Consider the following 26556-nt stretch of genomic DNA (forward strand, 5'->3'; position numbering starts at 1 on the left):
TCTAAAGATATTGTAGTAAATCTGTTGACATGCCATAAATCCACACTTGACTCACACACTACTTTATGTTAAATAACTCAGAAAGCCTTGGAGTTTTCCAGTCTTTTCTTCAGGAGGAAATGACATCATGTGGAGCAGGTCATGTGATCTGGAATTAACACACTTCATTGAGAGGTGTTTTTGTGATGGGGAACTTAGTCTCAGATACAATTTGGTATTTCCCATATAAAATTTGATATACTGGCAAAAAAGAAATACCTGTCATGATTATCTGAACTGAATTAAAAGAACACAATCAAAACTATTTTTGAATAAGCTCATGTTATTATTGTTTAGCTAATTAGAAGGTGGTTGTTATTAAATTGTGATGGTTATTTAGTTGGCATTTTAGTGGTATCCAGTCATTTTTTATTAATAAATGATTGTTTCCATAATAAATAGTTATGGAATTTATAAAGATATGATCTTAATGAATGTAAAAACATTCAATTTTTTACTTTTAATAAAAATGTATGTATATATTGACCCACAGCATTTTAAGACAGGAAGGGATTCTCTCCATGGAAAAAATAAACATTCACAGTTGTGAGTTGTTGGTGAGACTTTAATTTGTTTCCCTGAAGATGCCAGGATGATGCATTAGGAGGTCTGATATAAGGGAAAAACTGTTTATTTCCATTTCAATGCAGATTAATCCGACTTTGGGCAGAACCACTAATACAGGCTTTATTGCTTTTCACCAGCAGTTTTATTAACATCTTGAGGTTACTCACCAAGAGCCCAAACCTGTAACTAACAATAGATTTAAAATGAATCACTTATATTTCTATTTCTGTGCTGCTTTGAAGGGTGCTTCATGCCAGTAAAAGTCCTTTTGTGGGTTTCTCGTGGACAAGCTGCAGTTAATGGATTCATAAACTGTGACATCCTGCGTTTACTTTAATGCTCTCTAATCAAATGTTGGTATCAAACACACCCAGCAGATTGAAGTTTTAAACGCCAGAGCAGCTGCTGTGGCCTGTTTCTCTGCAGGATGATACATGCAAACTTGCTCAGGATGATTTAAAAGGATAGAAAGTGGCACAAGAAGCAGCTTTCTTATCGTTCTTCAAGCTTAAGTGAGTGCTGCAATATCAGAACCTGCAGCAGCAGCTCTGGACTCCTGCTGCTGACTCAACTCAGCCTGGTTCATCCTCAGTCTATTTGTCCCTGCAGTAAAAGAAGAAGAAAAAAAACACACAAGCTGCACTTCACAGCCTATTACATCGGTTACTTTAGCTGTCATCCCTCCCAGCCTCCTCTCCCTCCTCTTTGACAGGCATGCGTCATCTCCATCCCCGATTGTTGGGTGAAAAAGTGGGCAGTTCAGGGTTTCATATCTGGCGTCACTTTCTCCCAACTCCCTCCTTTCTCCTCCGAGTCTCCGGTCGGCAGCTTCCTCCCTTTTCACCTGGCCGCGCAGAGCATCCAGAGCCGGACAGGATAGGACAGGAGAGACGCACTGCAGCAAGAAGCCGAGAGGAAGCTGACGGAAAACAGAGTTCCAGCCAAGAAGTGTGTCCATCCTGCATCAGCTGGAAATGCTGCTCAGAAGGTCCCGGTAAGCTGCTGCTGGTGCTGCGTTTAAGATACGCAGTTGATGCTGCTTTCAGAGTTCTTTTGAATGTCACGTTAAATTGCGGTGCCATTTCCGAAAATTACAATCTTTAACTGCTAATTGCGTGTACTAGCTGCAGCTCTACAGAGGGCACTGGTTATTATTGCCTCCCATAAAATGTCATCGCGGGAGTTGAACTTTTTTCATTTCTTTTCTTGTACTGCGTAACCTCCTCTGTGTTAAAGCAGCTGATGTGTTTCTGGAATGGTTCTAGAGTCCTGTAATGATTTCGCACTCAGGCATGCATGGATATTTCTAAGAATATGAGGTGAAGTTCAAGAGGACAGCTATTTAAAATAGATTTCTGAGACTCTTGTGTGATCCAGACCAATGCAAAAGTATTTTAGTGAAGTTATTTTTAGGCTTTCATTTGCCCTGCAGACACAGAGGCTGCTTTTTTTTTGTCTTAAGTGCATATTTTATTTTCACTTTCTGTGGTTCACCTCAGGGTTTAGGTGGACTTCTGTAATGGACAGGTAGATGGACAAAGGGCAACTGCAGCGTAAAGGAGACTTTTAAAGAATCCTTTCCTGTGTTTGATGCTTTGGAGGCTCTTTGGTCTGATACAAACCAGTGAAGCAAAGAAGTAAAAGCACTGGTGTGGGTGTCTTGTAATTCCTGACAGAAAATGGTTAACAAAATGTGACAAATTCAGAGAAATTAAGGTCATACAGGCAGCCCTAGTAGTAGCAGCACTTAGAATATGACTGATATATCAGTTGGCCGATATTTTGAGCCAAAATTGGCCTGTTACAGATATATCAGTATCTGCTCGCCAGATAGAAAACCTTTATTCAGAAGAAGATGTTTGGAGTGTTTAACTCTCGTGTTGTCCTCCAAGTCAAAATTGACTGATTGATTGAAAAAATTATATTTTCATATTTTCAACATTTTTTTGGAAATCTTTGAAAATTTGTGGGTGAATTTTGGCTGGATTTTTTTGTGAATGTTCCTAAATAGTAAATTAGAAGTTTTACTGATATATATGTAATCACTTAAATTTAAAAAAAATTTTTTTGGAAGATTTGTGCTCATTTTTTGAAAATATTTGCAAAAATTTTCTTCCCAAATTTGGAAGGTTTTTTAAAAATAAAACTTTGAAAGGAAACTTTTAAGCAATTATTGGAATTTTCTTCCTGAAGTTTTTGCGCATTTTCAGAAATTTGGGGAATTTTTTTGCTGAATTTAAAAAAAAAAATTTAGACAAAGAAACAAATTTTTTTAGTGTCCGTAAATGAGGACAACAGGAGAGTTAAAGTGGCACCTTTACATAGTTTGTCCAGCAGTTTTTCCATTGTTTACAACATTCCCAGCACTGTCTGCAGCACATGTAATAGAGCAGCTGGTGGTGCGGGGTCAAATGGTGCTCTCATTGTTAGCTACTAACAAGTTTGTCAAACATTTTGTTGGAAAATTAATACGCAATAACAGCATCATTTCACCATATTATTTTTACTCCAACCCGTGTATATATGAAGAAAACTGGAATCGGTATATGTCTTTTGTCTTTAAAAATGGATACTGGCATTTGCAAAAGTCCAGCATCGTTCAGGTTGTGATGTTAATATTAAATATCTGACATGGTAGACACTGCCAACAGATAGTTTTAACTAAACCTGCAGTGACTAGCTGTTGTTATATAACGATCAGGAACATTAAGCTGAATGAGTGGATAAATATCTAGCTCAGCTCCAAACCTCTGAATCTTTGCCCACATTCAAATATTCCGATGAATAATGAATCAAACCCACGATGCCACAATTCAGCCCGATGATTAGATATGAAGCAGGGCAGCACAAAGACGCTTCTGTCTCTGAGGGTGTATGCAGAAAGATGCTGCACTTCGGTGATATTACTGCATAATAAGAAGTCATTGTAGCTGAAGATGATTTGTGCTGTTGATCATTTTATTTTACCCTCTTTAACCTCATAGAAAGTGGTCAGTCATTTTCTTTCTCTGTCCTAAACTTTGGTGCTGAAACTAATCTTACACTGTAGATATAAAGTTTAAAATCCTAGAAAATGAGCTCTGATCAGACCATTTATTTCCCTTTATATGAAGCACATAGTCAACAATGTGAACCCACCTGAACCTGAGGTCTCATGATCTAATGAGGACAGTTAAAAAAGCTCCTCTTGTGTATGAAAGGCTTTGGTTTGACCCTGGATTTGCTGAGTCAGCTCTGAGATCAGCTGTTTGTTTTAAACTTTCCCAGACTCGCTGGGTGGTGGATCATCTGGTGGGTGACTCCTCCAAAGAAGGAGACCGACAGTTGGTTTGTTGGAGATGTCTGTGGATGGTGCTGAGTAAGTGCAGCTCCTCAGATGTGTGGAGGTGTTACAGTTGATGCTGCAGGGAGGCAGAGGTGCCAGACTTGGGTCAGACAAGGCCAGGTTCAGTCACCTCCCTCTGAGGAAACCATCCTCTCACGCTCTCTAAATTATACAAAGACTGAACTCGGGTCGATTTGTGATTCTTTTTCCTGCTTTCTTCTGTTTCTGGTGCTTGGTTATCAGGCGAATGTCATCAGCGTAGATGGATTTGGAGGATTTGTTTTGGAGGTGACTACAAGGAGGAACTGATTCTTGTTGGAGCCAATGAGCTTCTGTCCTCTTTACACACCTTTAATCAGTCCAAAATGAACATCCAGTCGCTGACCTGAGATCTGACCTTTACCCTCACAGACACACTTGAACAGGAGTGCAAAATAAGCAAATCTATCATGTGCCTTCTTCAGCAATCTCTTTCATTTGGCACTTTGAATTTCACCTAATTCCTGTTGCATAGCTTGTTTGCAACTACATCAGTATAAACCTGAAAGGTTAAAAAAAAATGGAGATGAAAGGACAGAAACATTCCTTCCACTGGAGCTGATTCATGCCCTGTAAAAACTGAATTATTGTGCATTTTAGGACATCTCTGTTGTATTTTATCTGTGACTCACCCCTTCCTAAAGCTGTTTCCAGCTCAGCGCTCTTCATAGCTTACAGCGCATCAGTCACACCAGCAGGTCTGACCCGGCTGAACTGGGACCAGGAGTCATTTTCTGGTTTGTTGGTTTGCCTTTATTGACCTTAGTGCAGAGCGCTGCAGAGGACACCCAGGAGAAGCAGCAGCAGCTCAGACAGCCAGCATCCTTTTCTAACATTTATTTTAAATATTTTTTCATCGACAGAGCTGATTTTTCAAGTTTTCTTAACCCTCCTGTTGTCCTGTGGCTCAAATTGACCCGTTTTAAAGTTTGAAAATGTGAAAAAAAATTACTTTTTCCCTATGAAACTTGTGATGTCCACATTTTCAACATTTTTGGGAAATTTCTGAACATTTTTTGGTGGAAAAGAAGAAATGTTAAAAATATATCTTGAGAACATTCACCAAAAAATCAACCAAAATCCAGCGGAATTCACCGGATTTTGGTCGATTTATTGGTGAATGTTCTTAAAGAAAATATTAGAAGTTTTACTGAAATATATGGAATCACTTTAGATATTTTTAGGATTTTTTGGGAAGATTTTTACTCATTTTTTTGAAAATATTTACAAGAATTTTCTTGCCAAATTGGAGGGATTTTTTTTTAAAAAGGGATTTTTTAAAGGAATTATTGGAATTTTCTTCCTGAAAGTTTTTGTAAATTTTTAGAAATTTGGGGAAATTTTTTTTGCTGAATTTTTGCTTTTTTTTTTCAGACAAGGAACAATATTTTTTTGGTGCCTGTAAGTGAAGACAGCAGGAGGGTTAATTCATCTGCTCTCTGTACTTGGGTGCAGCAGGAGGAAGGGACTGGATTAGTCCTGCTTGTGGATAATGCATTGGCTGCAGACCTCTAAATGCAGTGGGTGGCATTGATTTCAGCTTGACTTGTCTTCATTGTTGCTCTCATTAAAATGAACAGAACTGCAGAGCGCCTGGTGACGGCGAAGATCCAAAGGCGTCAGTTGGAAATGCGATCTAAAGACAGGACAAAACGACCAGCTCTGTCATCAGTGTGAATGCACAGAACGATATTTAGGCACACTGTCGCAGCAGTTACACTGCAAAAACTCAAAATCTTACCAAGTCTATTTGTCTCGTTTTTAATTAAAATGTCTCATCACACTCGATTTAAGATAAATTCACTTAATAAGTGACATTTCAGCAAGATGGAGGGACTTGTTTTAAGACAGTGCATCTTAAATATCTTGTTTTGAGTTGCATTTTACAAGAAAAAGCGAAATAAATTTAACCCTTGTGTCGTCCTGCGGGTCAAATTGACCCGTTTTAAAGTTTGAAAATGTGAGAAAGAAATATATATTTTCCAAATTTTCAACATTTTTGGGAAATCTTTGAACATTTTTGAACATTTTTTAGTGGAAAAAAAAAGAAATGTTAAAAGTGTTTTTTTAAGAACATTCACAAAAAAAACAACCAAAATCCAGTGAATTTTGCTTAATTTTGGTTGATTTTTTTCCCGAATGTTCTTAAAGAAAATATTACAACTTTTTCTGATATATATGTAATCACTTTAGATATTTTTAGGATTTTTTTTCTGGAAGATTTATATTCATTTTTTGAAAATATTTACAATTTTTTAGATTTTTTCCATTTTTTAAATTTTCATTTCTTGCCAAATTTGTGATTTTTTTGTAAATAAAACTTTGAAGGGAAAATTTAAATTAATTTTCTTCCTAAAGCTTTTGCAAACTTTTATAAATCTGGGGAATTTGTTGCTGATTTTTTTGCATTTTTTTCAGGCAAGGAAACAATATTTTTGACGCTCTAAATGAGGACAACAGGAGGGTTTAGACACCAAAGCTTGACAATCCTGGTAAAATATAGCTTAAATAAGTTTTCCCAGCTAATTATAAAGACCTCAAGATTCTAAATATCATATGTTATTTTAAGAAATCTTACCAAGCCATTTTAACCTGTTCTATTGGCAGATATTTTCATTTATTTCGAAGTAAAAGCTCCTTAAAATATGTTTTTTTTTCTTGTTTTGAGAGGGGCATTTTTTTCCAGTGTAGCGTCTGAATCAGTGCTCCGGGTCCTAATGTGGCCGTTCCTTTTGTACAAAAGCCTGCTCCAGTGCGATTCTTAGTGGTTTAAAACTTCCTTTTCCATCCTTGAAAAGACAGAAAGAAAGGAGAAAAAAGCGAGCAAGCGAGCAAGCGTGCCAGCGCCGCGTCCTTTAATTTTCCCTGAAGCCTTTTGTGAGGGAGTCGGTCTGAAGTGAAAGCACAGTGTGCAGCTGTCCTCTTGGCCCACTGCTCGCTTTTTGTGAGAAGGTTTTCTTGTCAAGAATACTAATAGTGATACCAGTTCTGTGGAGTCCGCCCAGCTGGCGAGGAAACAGACAGCAGTTATTCTGCTATCAAAGAAGGGCCATTTGATTTGACACAAGTTAGTGAGCTGTGTTTGTGCCGACTCCGTACGAATGGCCTGTTTGATATACAGATGCAGAGAAGGTCGACTTTATTAGCTCTTGGTAAACTTCTGGCTCTCGTCTTGCTCCGTTTTTTCAGCTCCTGTTATCATTTGCTGGGAAGTGTTTGGCTCTGAGGTTCAAAATGGGACTAAAACTAAGCAAACTTGTCCTGATATAAACGACACACAGACAGACTCCCTCTTCTGTTCTTTGCTGTGGATTTCTTCAGAGGCTCTTTTCAACTTTTTTGCCCATCAAGAGCTTTGTTGTGTTTGGTGGCTTCAGCATCAGTCAAACAATCTGAGACTTCTTTGTCTGGATTTAGTTTAACCTTCATGTCGTCCTGTTGGTCAAATTGACTCGGTTTAAAGTTTAAAATGTGGGGAAAAAACAAATATTTTCACAGTGAAACTTCTGACGTCCACATTGTCAACATTTTTGGGAAATCTTTGAACATTTTTTTGTGGAAAAAAAGAAATGTTAAGAATGTTTCTTAAGAACATTCACAAAAAAAATCTACCAAAATCCAGCGAATTTTGGTAGATTTTGATTGATTTTTTATGTGAATCTTCTTAAAGAAAATATTAAAAGTTTTACTGATATATATGTAATCACTTTAGATATTTTTAGGATTTTTTTGGGAATATTTTTACTATTTTTTTGAAAATATTTCTAGGAATTTTCTTGCCAAATTTGGGGGATTTTTTTTTACATAAAACTTTTAAGGGAAATTTCAAGGAATTATTGGAATTTTCGTCCTGAAGATTTTGCAAATTTTCAGAAATTTGGGGATTTTTTTTTGATTTTTTGGAATTTTTTCAGACAATGAAACAGTATTTTTTGGTGCCCATAAATGAGGACAACAGGAGGGTTAAAGTGAAGCCCATCAGATGCTCCTCGGTCACATTCAGCTGCTCTCTCATTTTCATTCTCAGTGTCCCACATCCATACTTCATGTTATCTGGGAAGAATTTAAAAATAACACAGCTATTCTCACAACAGACAGAAAAAGAAACTGGAGCTTCTCACAGCTGGTAGAAATTATAACAGGACACTTCAGAAAACAACTAAAATGAGTATTGTATTTCTGGGAAAAGCGCTTTTGTTGTTTCTCTGTGCGAAGTGTAATTAAAAACTGCTGTAAGTGCAGTTTGGTTGATGCCTGATCGTGCACATATGTTGGATTTTGAGACACGAAAACTTTGCAGATGGCAACTGGAAAGTGAAAAAAATCGATTTTTTCTTAAAAGGAAATGTATTTAGAATCAGTTTCAGCTTGTTCTGCCAACTTCATGGATAAAGATTGCATATAAAATCTGAATATTTAACTTCATGAAAAGTGAAAGTAGTACTCTAAATAGTGTTGCACTTGGAAGGATGTTGATTAAATTTCATGAAAAAAGACAGAAACCCTTTAACCCTCCTGTTGTCCACATTTACTGCACCAAAAGCATTGTTCTCTTATCTGAAAAAAAATACAAAAATTCAGCAAAAAAATTCCCCAAATTTTTTAAAATTTGCAAAATCTTCAGGACGAAAATTCCTTCAAAGTTTCCCTTAAAAGTTTTATTTTTTTAAAAAAAATCCCCAAATTTGGCAAGAAATAATTTTTAAAAAATGATAAAAAATTGTAAATATTTTCAAAAAATGAGTAAAAATCTTCCAAAAAATCCTAAAAATATCTAAAATAATTACATATATATGAATAAAACTTCTAATATTTTATTAAAGAACATTCACAAAAAAATCAACCAAAATCCAGTGAATTTTGCTGGATTTTGGTTGATTTAATTTTTTGGTGAATGTTCTTAAAGAAACATTTTTAACAGTTCTTTTTTCCACCAAAAAATGTTCGAAAAATTTCCAAAAACGTTGAAAATGTGGACATCAAAAGTCACGGTGAAAATATATATTTTAAAAAACTTTTTTTAAAGATTTTTTTTTAACAAAAAAAGTTCAAATATCTTCTAAAAATGTTGAAAATGTGGAAATTACATTTTTTTTCACATTTTCAAATTTTAAAACGGGTCAATTTGACCCGCAGGACGACACGAGGGTAAAAATCGTGCCTCATTTCTGAAACTTAAAGTCTTTTCAAAACTGTATCAACCCTGAACAGTCATTGGAAACCAGAAAGCAGCGTTTTAATGATGACTGAACATTTGCCGCTTGGTCGGAGGTTGTGTGAGGTCAGCGTGGACGTTCTGCCATGGCTGCTGGGTTAATAACAGGCCCAGGCTGGTGACGGGGAGCTGGCAGGAGGCCGCCGGGCTGAGACGCCGTGTCATTAGCTCCCGGAGGTGATGAATGGCTTGTGGTCGGCAGCCTGTGCTCTCAGCTTCCCTTTGAAAACCAGAGAAGTTGGTCTTTTATGCTGCGTGGTTGAGCTCTGAGTTGCCTTTTTTTTGGTGATCTTGTGGGACGTGTGTGTTTTACACCGAGATTCTTTGCTCCAAAGTTATGTCTAAAACCAAAGAATGTTTCTGGCAGAGCTGGCAGCCTACAACGGGTTATTTCTAAATGTAATGGTTGCACTCTGCTGCCAGTTTATTAGGTACTACACGTAGCTACAGACTAATGTAGTCCAATGGCAACATCCCTGAAGTAAATTGCAGCTTCATGTTGGGTGTAATGTTCCATTTTAGCAAGGTGTTGATTCAACTCTGTGGTTGTTTTGGAGGCTTTAGCAGCATACTAAGTTGTTTTTCTTCACTTTTCAAGTAGGAAATTAGACTTGTTGCAAATTTGACTGATTTACAGTTTATTTTTCGATTCATCACTGAGGATTATTCTTGTGAAATGCACTAATAAAACTTTTTACACCCAATTTATCAGTGAGTGTAAACCTTAAGAACATCCACAGTACCGTTCAGAAGTTTGGAGTCACTTAGAAATGTTCTTATTTTTGAAAGAAAAGCATTTTTTTCAGTGAAGATAACATTAAATGAACTTAGCAGAGCAACTTTAACGAATATAGATCAACTTTAACTCTTTTAGAGCAACTTTAGCTAATTTCTGAGCTACTTTAAATGATATAGAGCAACTTTAATTCATGCACACTAACATTCAGAAGTTTGGGGTCACTTAGAAATGTCTTTATTTTTGAAATAAAATAGTTTTTTTCCTATGAAGATAACATTAAATGAATCAGAAATCCAGTGTAGACATTGTTAATGTGGTAAAAGACTATTCTAGCTGGTAAGTTTTAATGGAATATCTCCATAGGGGTACAGAGGAACATTTCCAGCAACCATCACTCCTGTGTTCTAATGCTACATTGTGTTAGCTAATGGTGTTGAAAGGCTAACTGATGATTAGAAAACCCTTGTGCAGTTATGTTAGCACATGGATAAAAGTGTGAATTTTTGTGGAAAATATGGAATTATCTGGATGACCCCAAACTTTTAAACATTGGAGCATATTAATGCCAGTGGTTATCCTATCCCAGTACATGCACTACAAGTATTGGCATTGCAGACTTTTAATATAATTTTTTGCACAGAATGACAAATAACAAGGACACGAGAGTTATTTTTGACTGTGTTTGCTTTTTATCTCCACAGACATGTCCACATTCTTCCACTTCTTTTCAGTCTCACTCTGGCTTTTCCCACCCAAACTCCATCTTCATATGGTAGGTTTTGTTTTCCCTCTTATCTCTTCCTCTTTTATGCCATTAAATACAAGCAAAGGTGCTTTTAAAACTAAGGGCAGGACTCACTTTCTCAGCATATTTCTGCTCCGTTCTTCACAGTCTGTGCCTTTTTGTTTTGTTTTTTTGCAGATGAGGTGCGGCAGCTCCAGGTGAACATCCCCCACTCAGGTGTGGTTTCCGCCCCACTGGGCAGCTCCATCTCCATCCCCTGCCTGGTGTCTCTGTCCTCCAGCGCCTCGTCCTCCTCGTCCCCTCCCGTGGTCCCTCGGGTTAAGTGGACGGTGGTGTCCGGTGGGGTGGAGACGCAGATCCTGGTGGCTCGAGGTCAGAGGGTGAAGGTCAACGAGCTGTACCGAGACCGAGCGGCGCTGCTCAACTACACGTCGATCCCCGACGACCTGTCGCTGTGGCTGGGAGATCTGCGCTCCAGCGACTCGGGTCACTATCGCTGCGAGGTGCAGCAGGGCCTGGAGGACGCCAGCGACCTCGCACAGCTCAAAGTCAAAGGTAGCGAAGTGAAAGACATGAATCATCATTAAAGCCTGGTGAAGATTAAATGCAACACTTAGGGGATTTTTGGGTGGTAGAGGACATTTGTTTAGGTTGTAAATATTCTCTTTTTTTGCAGTAAGCAGCAAGAAAAAGTGTCTGAAACACACTGAAAACATACAATTATTTTCCTTGTATCTGGTTGCATTTAACCCTCCTGTTGTCCTCATTTACGGGCACCAAAAAATGTTGTTTCCTTGTCTGAAAAAAAATCCCAAAATTCAGCCAAAAAATTCCCCAAATTTCTGAAAATTTGCAAAAACCTTCAGGAAGAAATTTCCAATAATTCCTTAAAAGCTTCCCTGAAAAGTTTTTTTAAATCCCCCAAATTTGGCAAGAAATTCTTGTAAATATTTTTTTAAAAAGAGTAAAAATCTTCAAAAAAAATCCTTAAAATATCAAAAGTGATTACATATATATCGGTAAAACTTCTTACATTTTCTTTAGCATTTTCTTTAAGAATGTTATAAATCAAAGCTTTGAAAGAACAGAAATTCATATATTTTTACTGTCTATTCAGAGTGTTAACTGTTAATTCTTGTTAATTCTCTGCAGTCACTATTTTCATTTTTTATTTTTTATTTTTGTCATTTAATAGTTTTTAAAAAATTATTTCATTGTTTATTTTATTCTCTTCTCTGTTATTTACTTACTTATTCATGCATTTATTTTACTAATTTACTATTACTACTATTATTATTATTTTTAGCATTGTGTTTATGGTTTTCCCTCGATTTTTCTTTTATTCTGCTTGTCTTTTTCTTTACTTAATCTGGTTTTGTTGCACTCTTTCACTGTGTTTGGACTTTACATTGCAATAAAGGTATTGCTATTCTCATGCTATTATTATTTGTGGGTATGTGAACATGCGTATATGTGTTTTTAGGTGTCGTGTTCCACTACAGAGACGCTCTGGGTCGGTACGCCTTCTCCTTCCATCAGGCCCGGAGAGCTTGTGTAGCCATCGGGGCTCAAATCGCGACTCCTGACCAGCTGCTGGCGTCTTATTACGACGGATACGAACAGTGTGACGCCGGCTGGCTGGCAGATCAGTCCGTCAGGTATCTCATCACCTGCTCAAACTGCACAAATAGTTAAAAAGGTCACTGATTGCTGAATGCTGATTGCTTTTTGTCTTTGCAGGTATCCAATCCAGGTGCCCCGTGAAGGTTGCTATGGAGACATGGACGGGCAGCCAGGAGTGAGAAACTACGGGACGATGGATCCGGATGATCTGTTTGACGTTTACTGTTATGTGGAACAAATTGATGGTATGGATCCGGCGAATTTCGCTGAATTTGGGTTGATTTTTTTTGTGAATGTTCTGAAAGAAACATTTCCTTTTTTCCACCAAAAATGTTCAAAAATGTCCCAAAAATTCTGAAAATGTGGACATCAGAAGTTTCACTGTGTTATGATATTTTTCCTACATTTTAAAACTTTAAAACGGGTCGATTTGCCTGAAATTTCCTTTTTCTTTTTAGCTATTTCTCACTTCATTTATTCAGAATCTGCAAAACAGGACAAATAGTTTAAATATTCTTATTTATTATTAGGAGTGAGTTGAAATATTTTTTTAAAAATTGAAGCAGTCATGAAAAGTCCCATCATTGATACGCACTGACAAAAAAATGGTGCTACAACTTTTACATTGATATACATTAATTTATGATAAAAAAAAAGGTTTCTAGCAAATCAGAGATGCTAAGCAGAATGCCTCTGATGATTTGAGATGGAGTAACCCTTGATAGTTTTTCTATTTACCTCAGCATGTTGCGGTATCATTGTCCTATGTACCACAATTTCATGTAACAGATGACTGACTGTATGAATCACTCCACTAAAGCTACTTATAATCATGATAAACCTAATCATGCAGCTCAGACATATCCAGTATATTGTACACACAGAAAGGTTTGATAATCAGGGCCGGCCGCTGGCATAAACACTCTATGCCGTTGTTTATAGCCACATCCACTAGAGGGGGCCACACCACAATAAGTGTGTGATTCGCACTTTGTCCCTGTCTTTATTCCAATAAAACATAAATCTGTTAATGCTGTTAATCATGTGCATGTGTGTTTTAACCCAATTACAAGCTGTGCATGTGATTTGGTAGTTGCCCTGTGCATGTTTTGGGGCCACAAAAAAAATCTTGCTTAGGGCCACCAAAGTCCTAGGGCCGGCCCTGTTGATAATGATGTGTTTTATTTGCAGGGGAGGTGTTCCACGACTTCATCCCTCAGCAGATCTCGTTCAGTGAAGCTCAGTCGTACTGCAGAGCAGCAGGAGCAGAACTGGCTACGACAGCTCAGCTGTACTTGGCCTGGAGTGAAGGACTGGACCGATGCAGCCCCGGATGGCTGTCTGACGGCAGCGTGCGCTACCCCATAATAACCCCTAGAGAGCGCTGTGGAGGGGTCCAGGCAGGCGTGAAAACCATCTACCGCTTCAGCAACCAGACGGGTTTCCCAGAACCGACCAGCCTGCATGACGTTTACTGTTTCAAAGGTGAGAATTTAGTTCTAAAAAATGTGTTCATATAACACAAGACTGCAGTTAAATGTCAAAAATGCAATGGTTGTGAAAGCAAGAACAGAACAGAACAGAATATTTTTATTTGTCATTGTACATTTACGAGAAAATTGGATGCAAACCTATTCAAGTGCAAAAAAGTGCATCAAGTCATAGAAAGTGTGAAATAAGTCAAAGCGTGTTTTATATTTTAGATTCTGCAAAATTGCTGCTCTTTGTTCTGATTACACTTTTTTGTTTCCTACATAATTCCACATGTGTTCATAGTTCATAGTTTTGATGCCTTCAGTGCGAATCTACAACATAAATACTCGTGAAAATAAAGAAAAAAAAACTATTAAATGAGAAGGTGTGTCCAAACTTTCGACTGGTAGTGTAGGTGTATAAAAAATAAATAAATACAACAATACAAAAATGCTTCTAAACTAACTATAAAAACATTATTTAAAAAGAGAAGGGAAAAATTCTAAAGAGGAAAAAGAAAAACACAACATATTATGCATACAAGACATCTGATGCTGCACACATCAGGTACTGGCAGTGTTAAAAGAAAAATTCTAACAATGGTACAGAGGGAAGAGATATTTGAAGTGAAAAAGAAAATATTGCTTTCATTCAGCGCCTATAAGAAGTTTTTACCTCCCTTGAAAGTTTTCAGTTTTTATTGCTTTTCAGCATTAAATCAGAGCTTTATAATGGCTTTTTTGACATGAATTTATCCCTAAAAAATCACTTTTTCTTGTCAGATTTCTACAATGTAAAATTAACTTCCACATATTACTTTATATAACTACTTTACCTTTTCTTAAATTGTATTTTTAACGACTTGCCTGCCGTCTACAGAAAACAGAAATGCTTCCACCGACTCTCCGATGGACTACATGGCCACAGAAGATGTCGGACAAAATGTTGTTATTCTGCTGGAGAAAGATCAAGAGCTTCAAATGAACCAACAAACAGAACACGTGGAGCGAGAGGCCCAGAGTGTGCTCGAATCTTTGCCCTTTTTCTCTGTTCCATCGCCTACTGAAGAAAACCTCGTCGACACTCATCCAACGGTCACATCAGACACGACAGAGTCTCCCATCAACACCACGTCAATGCTGGACGTCCTTCAGCCATTCGGTGGAACTTTATCTCCTACAGAACCGAGCCACGACTCAACTCTGATGAACAGCACAGTCAGCAGCACAGACGTGATGGATTCCCACCAGAACTCCAGCTTCACCTTCCACCAGTTAGAGCTTGAAGGAACCACAGCAGAACCTCAGACGCAGAACCAGACGGTCCAAGACGCCAGCGAAGATGAGAAAACGCTGCAAGCAGAGGAGCTGGAAGAAATACAAGAAGCCGAGTTTAATTTTAATGCATCGCGAGCCAATTACAGTGAGACGGAGAGCAACCACACTCAGGAGGAGAGTTTCTGGGAGGTGACCTCTGACCCCGTGGTGCAGGTGAAGCTGGAGGAGGCAGCAGAAGAAGAAGATGTGCAGATAACGCTCACAACTCAGGCGTCAAAAGAAGAGGAAGAACCAACCCAAACTATCAAATCTACCATCGAGGCAGTCACCTCACTGTGGGCCCACATGGATGGATCTGGAGATATGCTTCAAGGTATGTCAAGCCCTCATAATAATAATAATAACTTTATTCATATAGCAGCCTCAAGAACAGCGTTCACAAAGTGCTTTGACAATTATAGACAATCAAACATGATATAGGAGACAAGTCAGAGCAGTTAACCCTTGTTTTGTCTTGCAGCTCAAAATTGACCCATTTTAAAGTTTGAAAATGTGGGAAATATATATATTTTCACAGTGAAACTTCTGATGTCCACATTTTCAACTTTTTTGGGAAATCTTTGAACATTTTTTGGTGGAAAAAAAGAAATGTTAAAAACGTTTCTTAATAACATTCACAAAAAAGCTACCAAAATCCAGCGAAATTCGCTGGATTTTGGTTGATTTTTATGTGAATGTTATTAAAGAAAATATTAGAAGTTTTACTGATATGTATGTAATCAATTCAGATATTTTTAGGATTTTTTTTGGTAAAATTTTTACTAATTTTTGAAAATATTTACAAGAATTTCCTTGCCAAATTTGGGGGATTTTTTACAATATAATTTTTAAGAGAAACTTTTAAGGAATTGTTGGAATTTTCTTCCTGAGGGTTTTGCAAATTTTCAGAAATTTGGGGATTTTTTTTTTTGCTGAATTTTTCGATTTTTTTTCAGACAAGGAAACAATATTTTTTGGTGCCAGTAAATGAGGACAACAGGAGGGTTAAAAGTCATGTTTTGGGGTTACAAGGTTAAAAGGAGATTAGAGTTAAATACCATCCTCTACCGCCATTAAATAACTTTACACTTTAAAAAGCTATATGCTCTTTTCCAGAGAGCGACCTTGATGTGGCAGCAGTCAGCGTCATGTCCACAACAGATTCTTCCACCTCCAGCTTCACCACTCACCCGTCTCCTTCTGCCTCAGCTAGCAGCGTTTCTTCTGAACCTCGGACCACATCTCCAGATCCAACCCTCTCAACTGGGCCTCACCATTCTGACAACTTGGGCATTGATGTCTTTTCCACGGCATCCCAGCTGTGGGAGTCCATTTCTAGACAGGAGGGAAGCACAAGCTTAGAAGCTGAAGACACGTTCACCTTGGAAAGCGAGGAAAAACAGCTGGACACAACAACATCCACAGACCAGCTGGTTTCTGGCGTGAGTTTAGCTACAACTGAGTCTCCAGAGGTCTTGAACGCCTCTCGTTCTCCTTCCACCACGTCAGGATATCATACGGCAGATTACAGAGTGTATTTGGATACTGTGACCAGCGTTTACGAAGAGGCAAGTGGACATGAACCTGGTACAGTTACTAGCACCCTTCGAGAAGATATTAAATTTGCCCCAAATGTGGAAGAAGAGATTAAAGTTTCCCCAACTATCGAATGGGAAGCCAATGGTTCCTTGAATGGTTCGTTTCTTGTCCTTGAAGAAGAGGCAAATGTGTCCTCAACGCTTGAAGAGGAAGCTGCTGCCCCATCAGTTTCCCTTGAAGGAGAACTTGATGTTGTTGAAACAGTTGAGGAAGAAGTTCATGTTGCCCCAACCACTGAAGACAAAACCAATGTTGCACCAAAACTGGAGGAGGAAGAAGGTAGTGTTCAGCCAAACCTCGAAAAGGAAAATAATGTGGCCCCAACACTTGGGGAAGAAGATAATGTTCCTCCAACTCTTCAGGAAGAAGATAATGTTGTCCCAACACTTGAGGAAGAAGAAAATGTTCCTCCAACCCTTGAGGAAGAAGATGATGTTCCTCCAACCCTTGAGGAAGAAGATAATGTTGTCCCAACACTTGAGGAAGAAGAAAATATTCCTCCAACCCTTGAGGAAGAAAATAATGTTCCTCCAACTCTTAAGGAAGAAGACAACATTGTCCCAAGCCTTGAGGAAGAAGCCAACGTTTCCGCAACTCTTGAGGAAGAAGCAAATGTTCCTCCAGCTCTTGAGGCCTTCACCCTCTCACCTCTAAACTCTCAAACATCTCTGTGGGCTCTGCTGTCCACCACAACTGGACCCCAAGAATCTCTGAATGAGCTCGAGTACAGCCGTGAAACGTCCTCCACAGCAGCTTCAGATCCGTCCCCGAGAACCAGATCAACTGCCGCCACCGTAAAGATGACCACCACCACCACATCCACCACCACGCACTGGTCCAGACGTACCTGGAGCCCGGCCACCACCACACCCAGAGTCCGCCACGAGATCCCACCGGTGGATCACGGTCTGCTGGATGTTGAGATGAGTCTCACCCAGCCGCCCACTCTGCTTATCTTGCCCAATGAGAGGGCAGCTGTGGGCGGTGCGGGGAAAGCTTCAGGTAATGTTAAAGCCTCTCTCATCAGCCTAACCGTCCTCTTCCTACTCGACGCAATGACGCACTAAAATCCCTGGTCTGTCCTCTGCCCAAACCTGCCTTTGCTCCATTTTTTTCTGTAAAACACCCCTCCTGCTTTTCCAAATGACTTCCCACCTGTTGTCTGACTTCTCCCGCTTCACCTTTAAACACTCCTCACTCTACCCTCCGAGATACTCACACTGGGACAGCTCCCATTCGACATTTGTCCACAGTTCGGGCTTGTTGTGCATGACGTTTTTTCCTTCCTCATCCAAAGATTGACTTCTGTGAAGTACTGTAATATACTGGTATGTTTGAATGAATGAATGAATGAACGATTTCCCGTGAGAGTTGCAGCCTCGGTGAAGCTTATCTCAGTATGTTGATCATTAGATTTGATTTTTAAATAATTCATCCCTGCAGTAAAAACAAGCACAAATTAGTCTCTCTAAATAGCTTTCTTCCTGCTAACTGTCAAAGCTCACAGAATCTGGAAGTAACTCGATAAGGGACCTGATCTTTCTCTGGAATGTAACAGCGATTATGTTGAATGTAACAGCACTGGCCAATGCAACTGCAGTAATGCTTTACCTTTAAATGTTAATTGTTTTCTTCACTCGGTTCTTCTTTGGACTTTTCTTGCTATTTTAGTTAGCGTAGCACCAGAAGCACAGATTATTATTATTGTGTGTACAAGCACAAATTATGTTCCGCATTAATTTGTTGTGGTTGGTAGCATTTAGCAACATGTTTTGAAATGTCCATTAATGTTTCATACTCACGGTCTGTTGTTCATGGATCACAACCATGATTGTTTAAGATTTGTATTGTGTTTTTAGGTCTAATACCGATAAAAGCAACTAATCTATATTTGTTTCTGGTCTCACCATTAGTTGATGAATGTGTTTTTTGCATTTTTTTTTGTGAACCTGCGCTTTAGTTTCTGCATTTTCATAGTTCAGCTGAGGACACAGATGCATTGTATGGAAGCCCATTTCTGCCAAAAAAGAAAACAAAAACAAAAAACATTTACAAAATCCTCACAGTTAATTATGTCTTAGTACTTTATTTAGATTCTTAATTACCTTTTATGCAAACAACTTTTCATTTTATTTATGTTATTTATTTGTAGAAATTGGCTTCCATAATTTGGCATTGTTGTGTGAAAAAAGGAAAGAAAACACACTGCTGCTTTTTTTGACCTAAGTATGAAAAAAATGCAAGAGAATTTCACATATATTCTACACAATTACTGAACATCATTGAATGATCAGCTGAACATTTTGAATCTTAGGATACTGATTTTATTTGATGTAGGAAAAAAAATATTTTCCCAAAAAGCATCCTGGATATCATGAAACTTAAACCTACTAACAACCTAAAAATAATCCAAACACTTTCAAATGTGTTTTTTAATTGTTATGGAGTGTGGCATATATGATGATGATGAAAACTGCAATATGCATTTTTAATCTGCACTTCCTCAAACATACAAAAACATTCCTCAAACATACAAAAAGTTTGCCTCAAAATATAAGTAAAAGGACAGGTCAGAGCATGCGGAACCCATTCTTGTTTTTAATTTCCTCATTTCAGCTCCTTCACTAAGCCTTAATTTGGCAATGATCTATATTTATGGACCTATTTCTGAATAATGGTGATTTGCCCATAGCAGTTTATAGAACAGAAGGCAGAAGAACACAATTTTAACCTCACATTATAACCTATTTATTACTGTATACTTATCAAGGGAAGGGAAACGTCCTCACAGTCAGGGATCAGAATCAAAACAGGATTTCTGCTGAACTGCAAATGAAACGAATCTTTGATTACTGTAGAGACGCCAACATGGATCACAGCACAAGGTTTACTTTTTTAGTGGGTTTCCATATGTCAATTGTGTATTCTTCAGCAAAACTGAATGATGGTTTTACTCTGAGTGCATCTGATTCTCATTTGACTCATGTTAAACAGTTGTTACCTTTCGTACACACACACTGAGGTTTTCCAGCGTGTCGATGATGGTTTAATGACAGACAACACATAGTTCTTGTTTATAGGGTGTCAAAGGAAGCAAATAAACCAAATCCACTCGTAAAATGTTTAATTTCAGCTCAGGCGCACATGCCTTCATTTTACCTTCTTTTTTACAAATTTAGAAAATTAAAATGAAACTCAAACCACTGTTTCTCCCACAGGACTTTAAACAACGAAACTATCGTGTTACAGTGAAGCAAAGAGATGTTTTGCTTGTGCAGTGAATCATTCAGAGAAACGTACAGATAGAGCAATCTCACACATTTCAGTAAACATTTTATGGGAAATTACATTAAGAATATACATTAAGAATATACTGATTTGATGATAACCAGCAGCAACCACAGTCAGTCAGTAAAATATGGTCATGTTTGAGCTTTTTAAAAGCTTTTGAAGGAAGAAATAAATAGACACGGGTATCTGTTTGTTACTTACAGATGATTTTAGGAACAAATCAACATCTGCAGACTTTATCAACATGCCTGACATAGTGTAATAGCCATACACTGTATATAAAAAGCAGCCTACATGTCTAAAAAGTGGCTTAAAACTGTATTTTTACTAACAGTCAGCAGGGGGCGACTCCTCTAGTTGTATAAAGAGGTCAAATTGCATAGAAGTCTAGGAGAAAATGAACCTATTTTCTCACTTGATTTTTTTTTTACCTCAGTAAAATATGATCAAAATTTGTAGCATGTCTTCTTCAATAAAGCATGATGTTAATTTTGTAAATCATGGTTCCTTTTAGAGTAAAATAAAGCAGGGGGCGGTTTAGGAAAAGGCTTCATTGTGATTGACAACCACTGCGTTATCAGCATGCATTTTGTCCTCAGTCAGATCCCTTCGATTGTTTCAATAAAACAAAATTAAGGTGGTTAAATGTCAGATTCTCAGCTTCAAGCTTTGCAGTGGTTGCTCTCATTTTGTTTTTATACAGTCTAAGATAGTAAGTGATCTCCAAAGTGAACAATTTCTTTGACAAAGAACGGCAGATCATTGATCATCATTGTTATTACATTTCTAAGTAGCAAAACAAATTCATTATAATGCTGGAACACCTTTGGAAATCCGACAAACATGATCTAGACAGACTTGTGGGCCTTTTTCAAACAGTCAGAACCTCATGTTGTGACTACAAAGAAGAAGAGGAAGAAGAAGAAGTGGAGGACAGAAGAGAATCTGAGGAGTTTGTTCTCATTTGACACAGTGAAGATTCTCCTCTGCTGCCCTCTGGTGGTTGAAATGGATCCTACTGTTCTGTTTTGTTTTGTTTTTTTTTAAATAGAGGTTTCACTGTGTGGTTCACACAGATGATTTTAACATTTATCATTATTTTAAAAATCCTTTCATGCACTAATTTTATTCATGTGAGGTTTCAGCTGCAGAATAATGTGAAGCGACTTTCTGTTGTGTTTTAGACGCCTGTGAGGACGACCCCTGTCTGAATGGAGGCACATGTACCGACCGAGGAGGGCAGATTAAATGTCTTTGTTTGCCAACATATGGAGGAGATTTCTGTCAGAGGGGTGAGCTCGCTGCTTTTTTTTATTGTGCTTCTTTTATGTCTGTGAAACAAGACAGGAAGCAGATAGATGATTCATAAAACACGACAGCGGTTCCTTTAAGGTTGCAGTCTGTGGACGGAAAATTCCTTCTTCCCTCACTCTAATGTTTCAAATGAGCTGGTAAATGCAACTTGTTTAGATATGAAATTCTGACATTTTAAAGACTGTGTGTTTTGCTTTAATCAACTCCCAGAAAACAAATGAACTAACAGTGAGTTTATGCAGCATAAAAACTTGCAGAAACATCTGAAGACTGTTTGTTTGTTCTACCTCATCCTCTGTGGTGTTTCCAGACCTGGAGCGATGTGAACCAGGCTGGGACAAGTTTCACGGTTTCTGCTATCGACACTTCGGCCAGCGTCTGAGCTGGGAGGTTGCAGAGCAGCACTGTCGCATGATGGGAGCTCATCTGGTGTCCATCATGACCCCCGAAGAACAGAGTTACATCAACAGTAGGTTTACACTTGAATGCAAGATTTTTTGTTTTCCAATTGTTCTTTCCTGGGGTCTGAATTTTATGATCCTCTCTTCCAGGCAACTACAAAGAATACCAGTGGACGGGTCTGAATGATAAAACCATTGAGGATGATTTCCGGTGGTCTGATGGCAATCCACTGGTGGGGAATGTTTAAAGCACAACTAGTGCACAGATGGACAGAAAACAAACCCTGCTTACTGTAAAAGAATCATGTCAAACCTGGTTTATCATGGAACATTGCAGGAACATAGTGAAATACACTGCCTGTCTAAAAAAGGAGTCGCCATCTGGGTTTAACTAAGTAAATAGTTAAGAGCCTTCCATTGGATAATTACTGTAATGATGAATACGTTTCAGCTGCAACAACTTCTTTAACTCCAGCTGATGCAGTGAGGAGCTTCTCATTTCTTAAATGTTGGAAGACATATCCTCTGGTCATGGAAAGGATGTTAATGTGTCTCAAAAGAGTCAAATTATTGGTCTGCATCAAGCAAAGAAAACAACTAAGGAGATTTCTGAAGCTACTAAAATCAGGTTAAGAACCGTCCAATGTATGATTTAAACCTGAAGGATAGTGTAGAACTATCATCTTAGAGGAACAAACTCCTAGATGATCGTAGGAAATCACCAGTAGAACTCACGGCTATGTGTATGTATGGCTAAGAACATTCTCACAATTCAAAGGGAACTCAAAGGATTGGGACTAAACATCTGTAGCTCTAAGAAAACCACTGATCGGTGAGGCTAATCAGAAAAAAAGGCTTCAGTTTGCTATGTGGCATAAAGATTAGATTCTGGAGCAATGGAAGAAGGTCATGTGGTCTGATGAGTCCAGATTTACCCTGTTCCAAAGTGATGGAGGCATCAGGGTAAGAAGAGAGACAGATGAAGTGATGAACTCATCATGTCTAGTGTCTACCAGCCTGTGGGGGTTAAGGTTATGTTCTGGGGTTGGTCAGGTTCATCAACATTATGTTCCCAAAGAATGAGGTCAGCTGACTACCTGAAGATACTGAATGGCCATGGGCATGTGCCAAGACCACAATGCCAGGATTCATGGGGCTCAGATTGAGAATGAGTGGATCAGGGAGCATGAGATGGATTGTCCTCCACAGAGTCCAGAACTCAGCCCCACTGAGAATCTTTGGGATGTTCTGGAGAAGACTTTGGTCTGACTCTCCAATCATCAATGCAAGATCTTGATAGAAAATTAATGCAACTCTTGACAGAAATAAATGCTGTGACTTTGCAGAAGCTTCTCTAATGATGCCACAATGAATGAGTGCCATTCTCAAAGCTAAAGGTGGTCAAACAAAACAGAGTGTGCAACATTTTTTTGGACGGAGAGTGAATTTGACATTTTATTCTTGCACTTTTACTTAATTCACTAGATTTTGGTAATGGTTCTGATAGTGTTTGATAGCAGTTTGTTAACCTTCAGAGAACCTACACCAGGTTACATACAATATCATGTTTTGGTACTTTTTGTGCTATTTCAAATGATATTTAATCAAAGACAGCAGCAACAACAAACATTACAGAGTTGTAGCCAACCTAAAAAGAATCCCCGAGAGTCCGTTTTCATTATCATTTCCTTGATTGCACTTTAATCTACACAGAACATATATTTTGCCTCCATGTTTGCAGCTATATGAGAACTGGTACAGAGGGCAGCCAGACAGCTACTTCCTCTCTGGAGAAGACTGTGTGGTGATGGTTTGGCACGATGACGGCCGCTGGAGCGACGTTCCCTGCAACTATCACCTTGCATACACCTGCAAGAAGGGCACCAGTGAGTAACAGCAATGAGAGTGAACGCACATTATGGAGAGTTCTTTATTACAGTCTGGGTTTACCTGTGTCATGTGGCTGTTTTAATCATCACATATCAAAAGTTTAATTATTTATGCTCAAGTGTCTTACTTCAGACTTTAACTGTACTACTCCCTTAAAATTAATGCATTTCAACCTGTGTGTCATGAATACTTTACTTTTTACATTTAACATACTCATAGATAGATATAGAAGAATCTGTGCAATATTCATGGAATCTATGCAACACATCAGAATTTTGATTTTAATATTTTCTACTCATAGAAGATTTTATGTAATGTTAGTGTTTTTCTACATATAGAATAATCCTCATTCAAAGGAATCTGTGCAATATCAACAGTACTAATGTTTATTTCTTGTTTATTGATTTTTTCTACCAATGCTTCTATATTATTTTGCAGTATCAACTTTGATGGTCTTACACTAAAAAATTCCCATTGTGGGAAAATTAAAGGCATTTATCTTTTCTTGCCTTAAGTTATCTTGTCTTGTGTTATCTTATCTTATCTTGTCTTGTGTTGTCTTGTCTTGTCTTGTGTTATCTTATCTTGTCTTGTCTTGTCTTGTCTTGTCTTGTCTTGTCTTGTCTTGTCTTGTCTTGTCTTGTCTTGTCTTGTCTTGTGTCGTCTTGTCTTGTCTTGTCTTGTGTCATCTTGTCGTCTTGTCTTGTCTTGTCTTGTCTTGTGTTATCTTATCTTATCTTATCTTGTCTTGTGTTGTCTTGTCTTGTGTTATCTTATCTTATCTTATCTTGTCTTGTGTCATCTTGTCGTCTTGTGTTGTCTTGTGTTGTCTTGTCTTGTCTTGTGTTGTCTTGTGTTATCTTGTCTTGTCTTGCGTCATCTTGTCTTGTCTTGTGTCATCTTGTCTCATCTTGTGTCATCTTGTCTTGTGTTGTCTTGTCTAATCTTGCCTTAAGTTATCTTATCTTATCTTATCTTAACTCTTCCTACAGCCTCTTGTGGTCCACCACCAAAGATCCGAAACGCCTCCATATTCGGAAAAGCTCGACAGAGATATGAGACCAATGCCATCGTGCGTTATCACTGTGCAGATGGTTTCCAGCAAAGACTAAACCCTCTGATCAGGTGTCTCTCTGGAGGCATTTGGGAGAGGCCCCAGATCCTGTGCTTCCCTGGTAAGAAAAAAATCTGTATTCCATAAAAACCTTCATCAAATGTACTTTTAAATGTCAATAACCTTATTGCACTTTGTCTCTGATATGAGCTGATTATTAGATTGGGAGAAGATGTATATAAAGACACAAATTCTGCTGTAGAAAGCATTTTACCTGATCAAAATCCAATTTATTTTCCTCCATTCAGAGGCTGGAGGCCCAACGCAGCACCCCGAAGTGACGTCGCCGACCGATGACAACTTTGCAGCAGCTGAAGACGACTTTGAGGCCACTAAAGAAACGCCACAGTACTGGGACATCAAGTTTTAAAAGCCGGCCATGCTTGTCTTGTCTTGTTTTCTTCAACTCTTACTGTAACAAAACACGGTGTAAAAATAAATCCAGTGCTTTTACCAATGAACGCTCAAACAGGACAAAATCAACCACAGAAGCATAAAGACACAAACTGAAGCTTCCTATCAGTCAACCAGAATGAGACTGAGTGCACACACGGGGAGTCAAACATTCCTACTTCTTGTCGTTTTTTAATATTTTCTACTGTTTTTTGGTTTTAATGCAGTGAGTGATAAAATGTAGCTGATTACAAAAAGAAATGTGTGAACTCTAAATCTACATTAATAACAGTTCTCTTTGTGGTTTTTGTTACATCAAGAACCTTTTAACAAAATGGTGCTAAAGTCTTCAAGACACTCTCAAAGTATCCAGTAGAAATGTCTGTTTTTATTGTGACATGTTTTGTCAAAGAATCCCACAACTCCAAAGTCAACCTTAAACCGTCAGTCGGTACTGTACATGTGTTAGTTTTCACTCCTGTGATTGCTGTCCGCATTTTTCTGAGAGGAACCTTTGTTTTCTGGCAGACACAGTTTTGTTCGTCAGCTTTATGTTGTAATAAAGTTTTGTAGAACAGAGCAAAGAATAAATCATTCTCTTGTTTTACCCTTAGCACTGTGTGTGGCCTTTATTTCTTGAGAGTTAGTGGGAAAAAATATAATCCACAGCACTCTGGAAGCATTTTTACTGTCTGTGTGTCACCAGAAAAATACTGGTTGGTTGCTTTTTCATGTACCAGTTGACATTTTTGCTGTTTTCAGGCCTAAAATCAACATAGCCACCTAAAACCAAACACCACATGGCATTTTTAAACAAAGATTCTTCTAAATATTATATACACAACTGAGTAAAATTGAAATTGAAAATTATTTATAAAGATATTGTAGTAAACGTGTTGACATGCCATAAATCTACACTCGACTCACACACTACTTTATATTAAATAACTCAGAAAGCCTTGGAGTCTGGCCAAAATGGTTTGAAAATAACCAAAAAAGAAACAAAATGGTCATGTGATCTGGAATTAACACACTTCCTTGAGAGGCGTTTTTGTAATGGGAGACTTAGTTGAAAGTGATTTCTCTGACACAGATACAATTTGTTTTTTTTCCATATAAAATTGGATATATTGCCAAAAAATAAATATCTGTCATGATTATCTCAAAATGAATTAGTAAAGCTCTTATTTTGAAAAAAACACCACACAATCTACAACCTTGTGTCTGTAGCAGTAGTCAGACATACAGTGAACTAATTATTCAGCTTTGTTGTTTAAAGGCTTTTATTTCTTTATTTCTTGCTGCGTTGAACGATAATTATTGACACAGAGTGTGACAGTCACAGAAACCGGAAGTTGATCTTAAACAGCAGCCAGAACCAATGACGTATATATAGAGCTCTATCTATACGTCATTGGCCAGAACACCTTTCAGATCAGCTGACCAACCCTCGTTTGCGCCCGGATCCATTTA

At 38.1% G+C, this 26556-nt stretch overlaps 1 protein-coding gene across 1 annotated transcript; it reads left to right on the top strand.

Moving 5' to 3' along the window:
- Window positions 1-1397: 1397 nt before the first annotated feature.
- On the top strand, window positions 1398-25696 carry LOC110960105 (brevican core protein-like). The gene is made up of 14 exons (XM_022207190.2): window positions 1398-1600; window positions 10626-10696; window positions 10847-11224; window positions 12153-12327; window positions 12410-12537; window positions 13484-13777; window positions 14645-15415; window positions 16198-17682; window positions 21156-21263; window positions 21596-21754; window positions 21837-21919; window positions 23428-23572; window positions 24569-24751; window positions 24939-25696. The coding sequence occupies exons 1-14, from the start codon at window positions 1581-1583 to the stop codon at window positions 25058-25060; spliced, it is 4122 nt and encodes a 1373-aa protein (XP_022062882.1). The 5' UTR covers window positions 1398-1580; the 3' UTR covers window positions 25061-25696.
- Window positions 25697-26556: the final 860 nt, after the last annotated feature.

Source organism: Acanthochromis polyacanthus, chromosome 11 (assembly GCF_021347895.1).
Source record: "Acanthochromis polyacanthus isolate Apoly-LR-REF ecotype Palm Island chromosome 11, KAUST_Apoly_ChrSc, whole genome shotgun sequence".
Lineage (NCBI taxonomy): Eukaryota > Metazoa > Chordata > Actinopteri > Pomacentridae > Acanthochromis > Acanthochromis polyacanthus.

Coding starts and splice junctions, on each gene's coding strand:
- LOC110960105 (XM_022207190.2), top strand. CDS start 1,581: ATGCTGCTCAGAAGGTCCCG. Junction 13,778..14,644: donor TGACGTTTACTGTTTCAAAG/GTGAGAATTTAG, acceptor TGCCGTCTACAG/AAAACAGAAATGCTTCCACC. Junction 15,416..16,197: donor ATCTGGAGATATGCTTCAAG/GTATGTCAAGCC, acceptor GCTCTTTTCCAG/AGAGCGACCTTGATGTGGCA.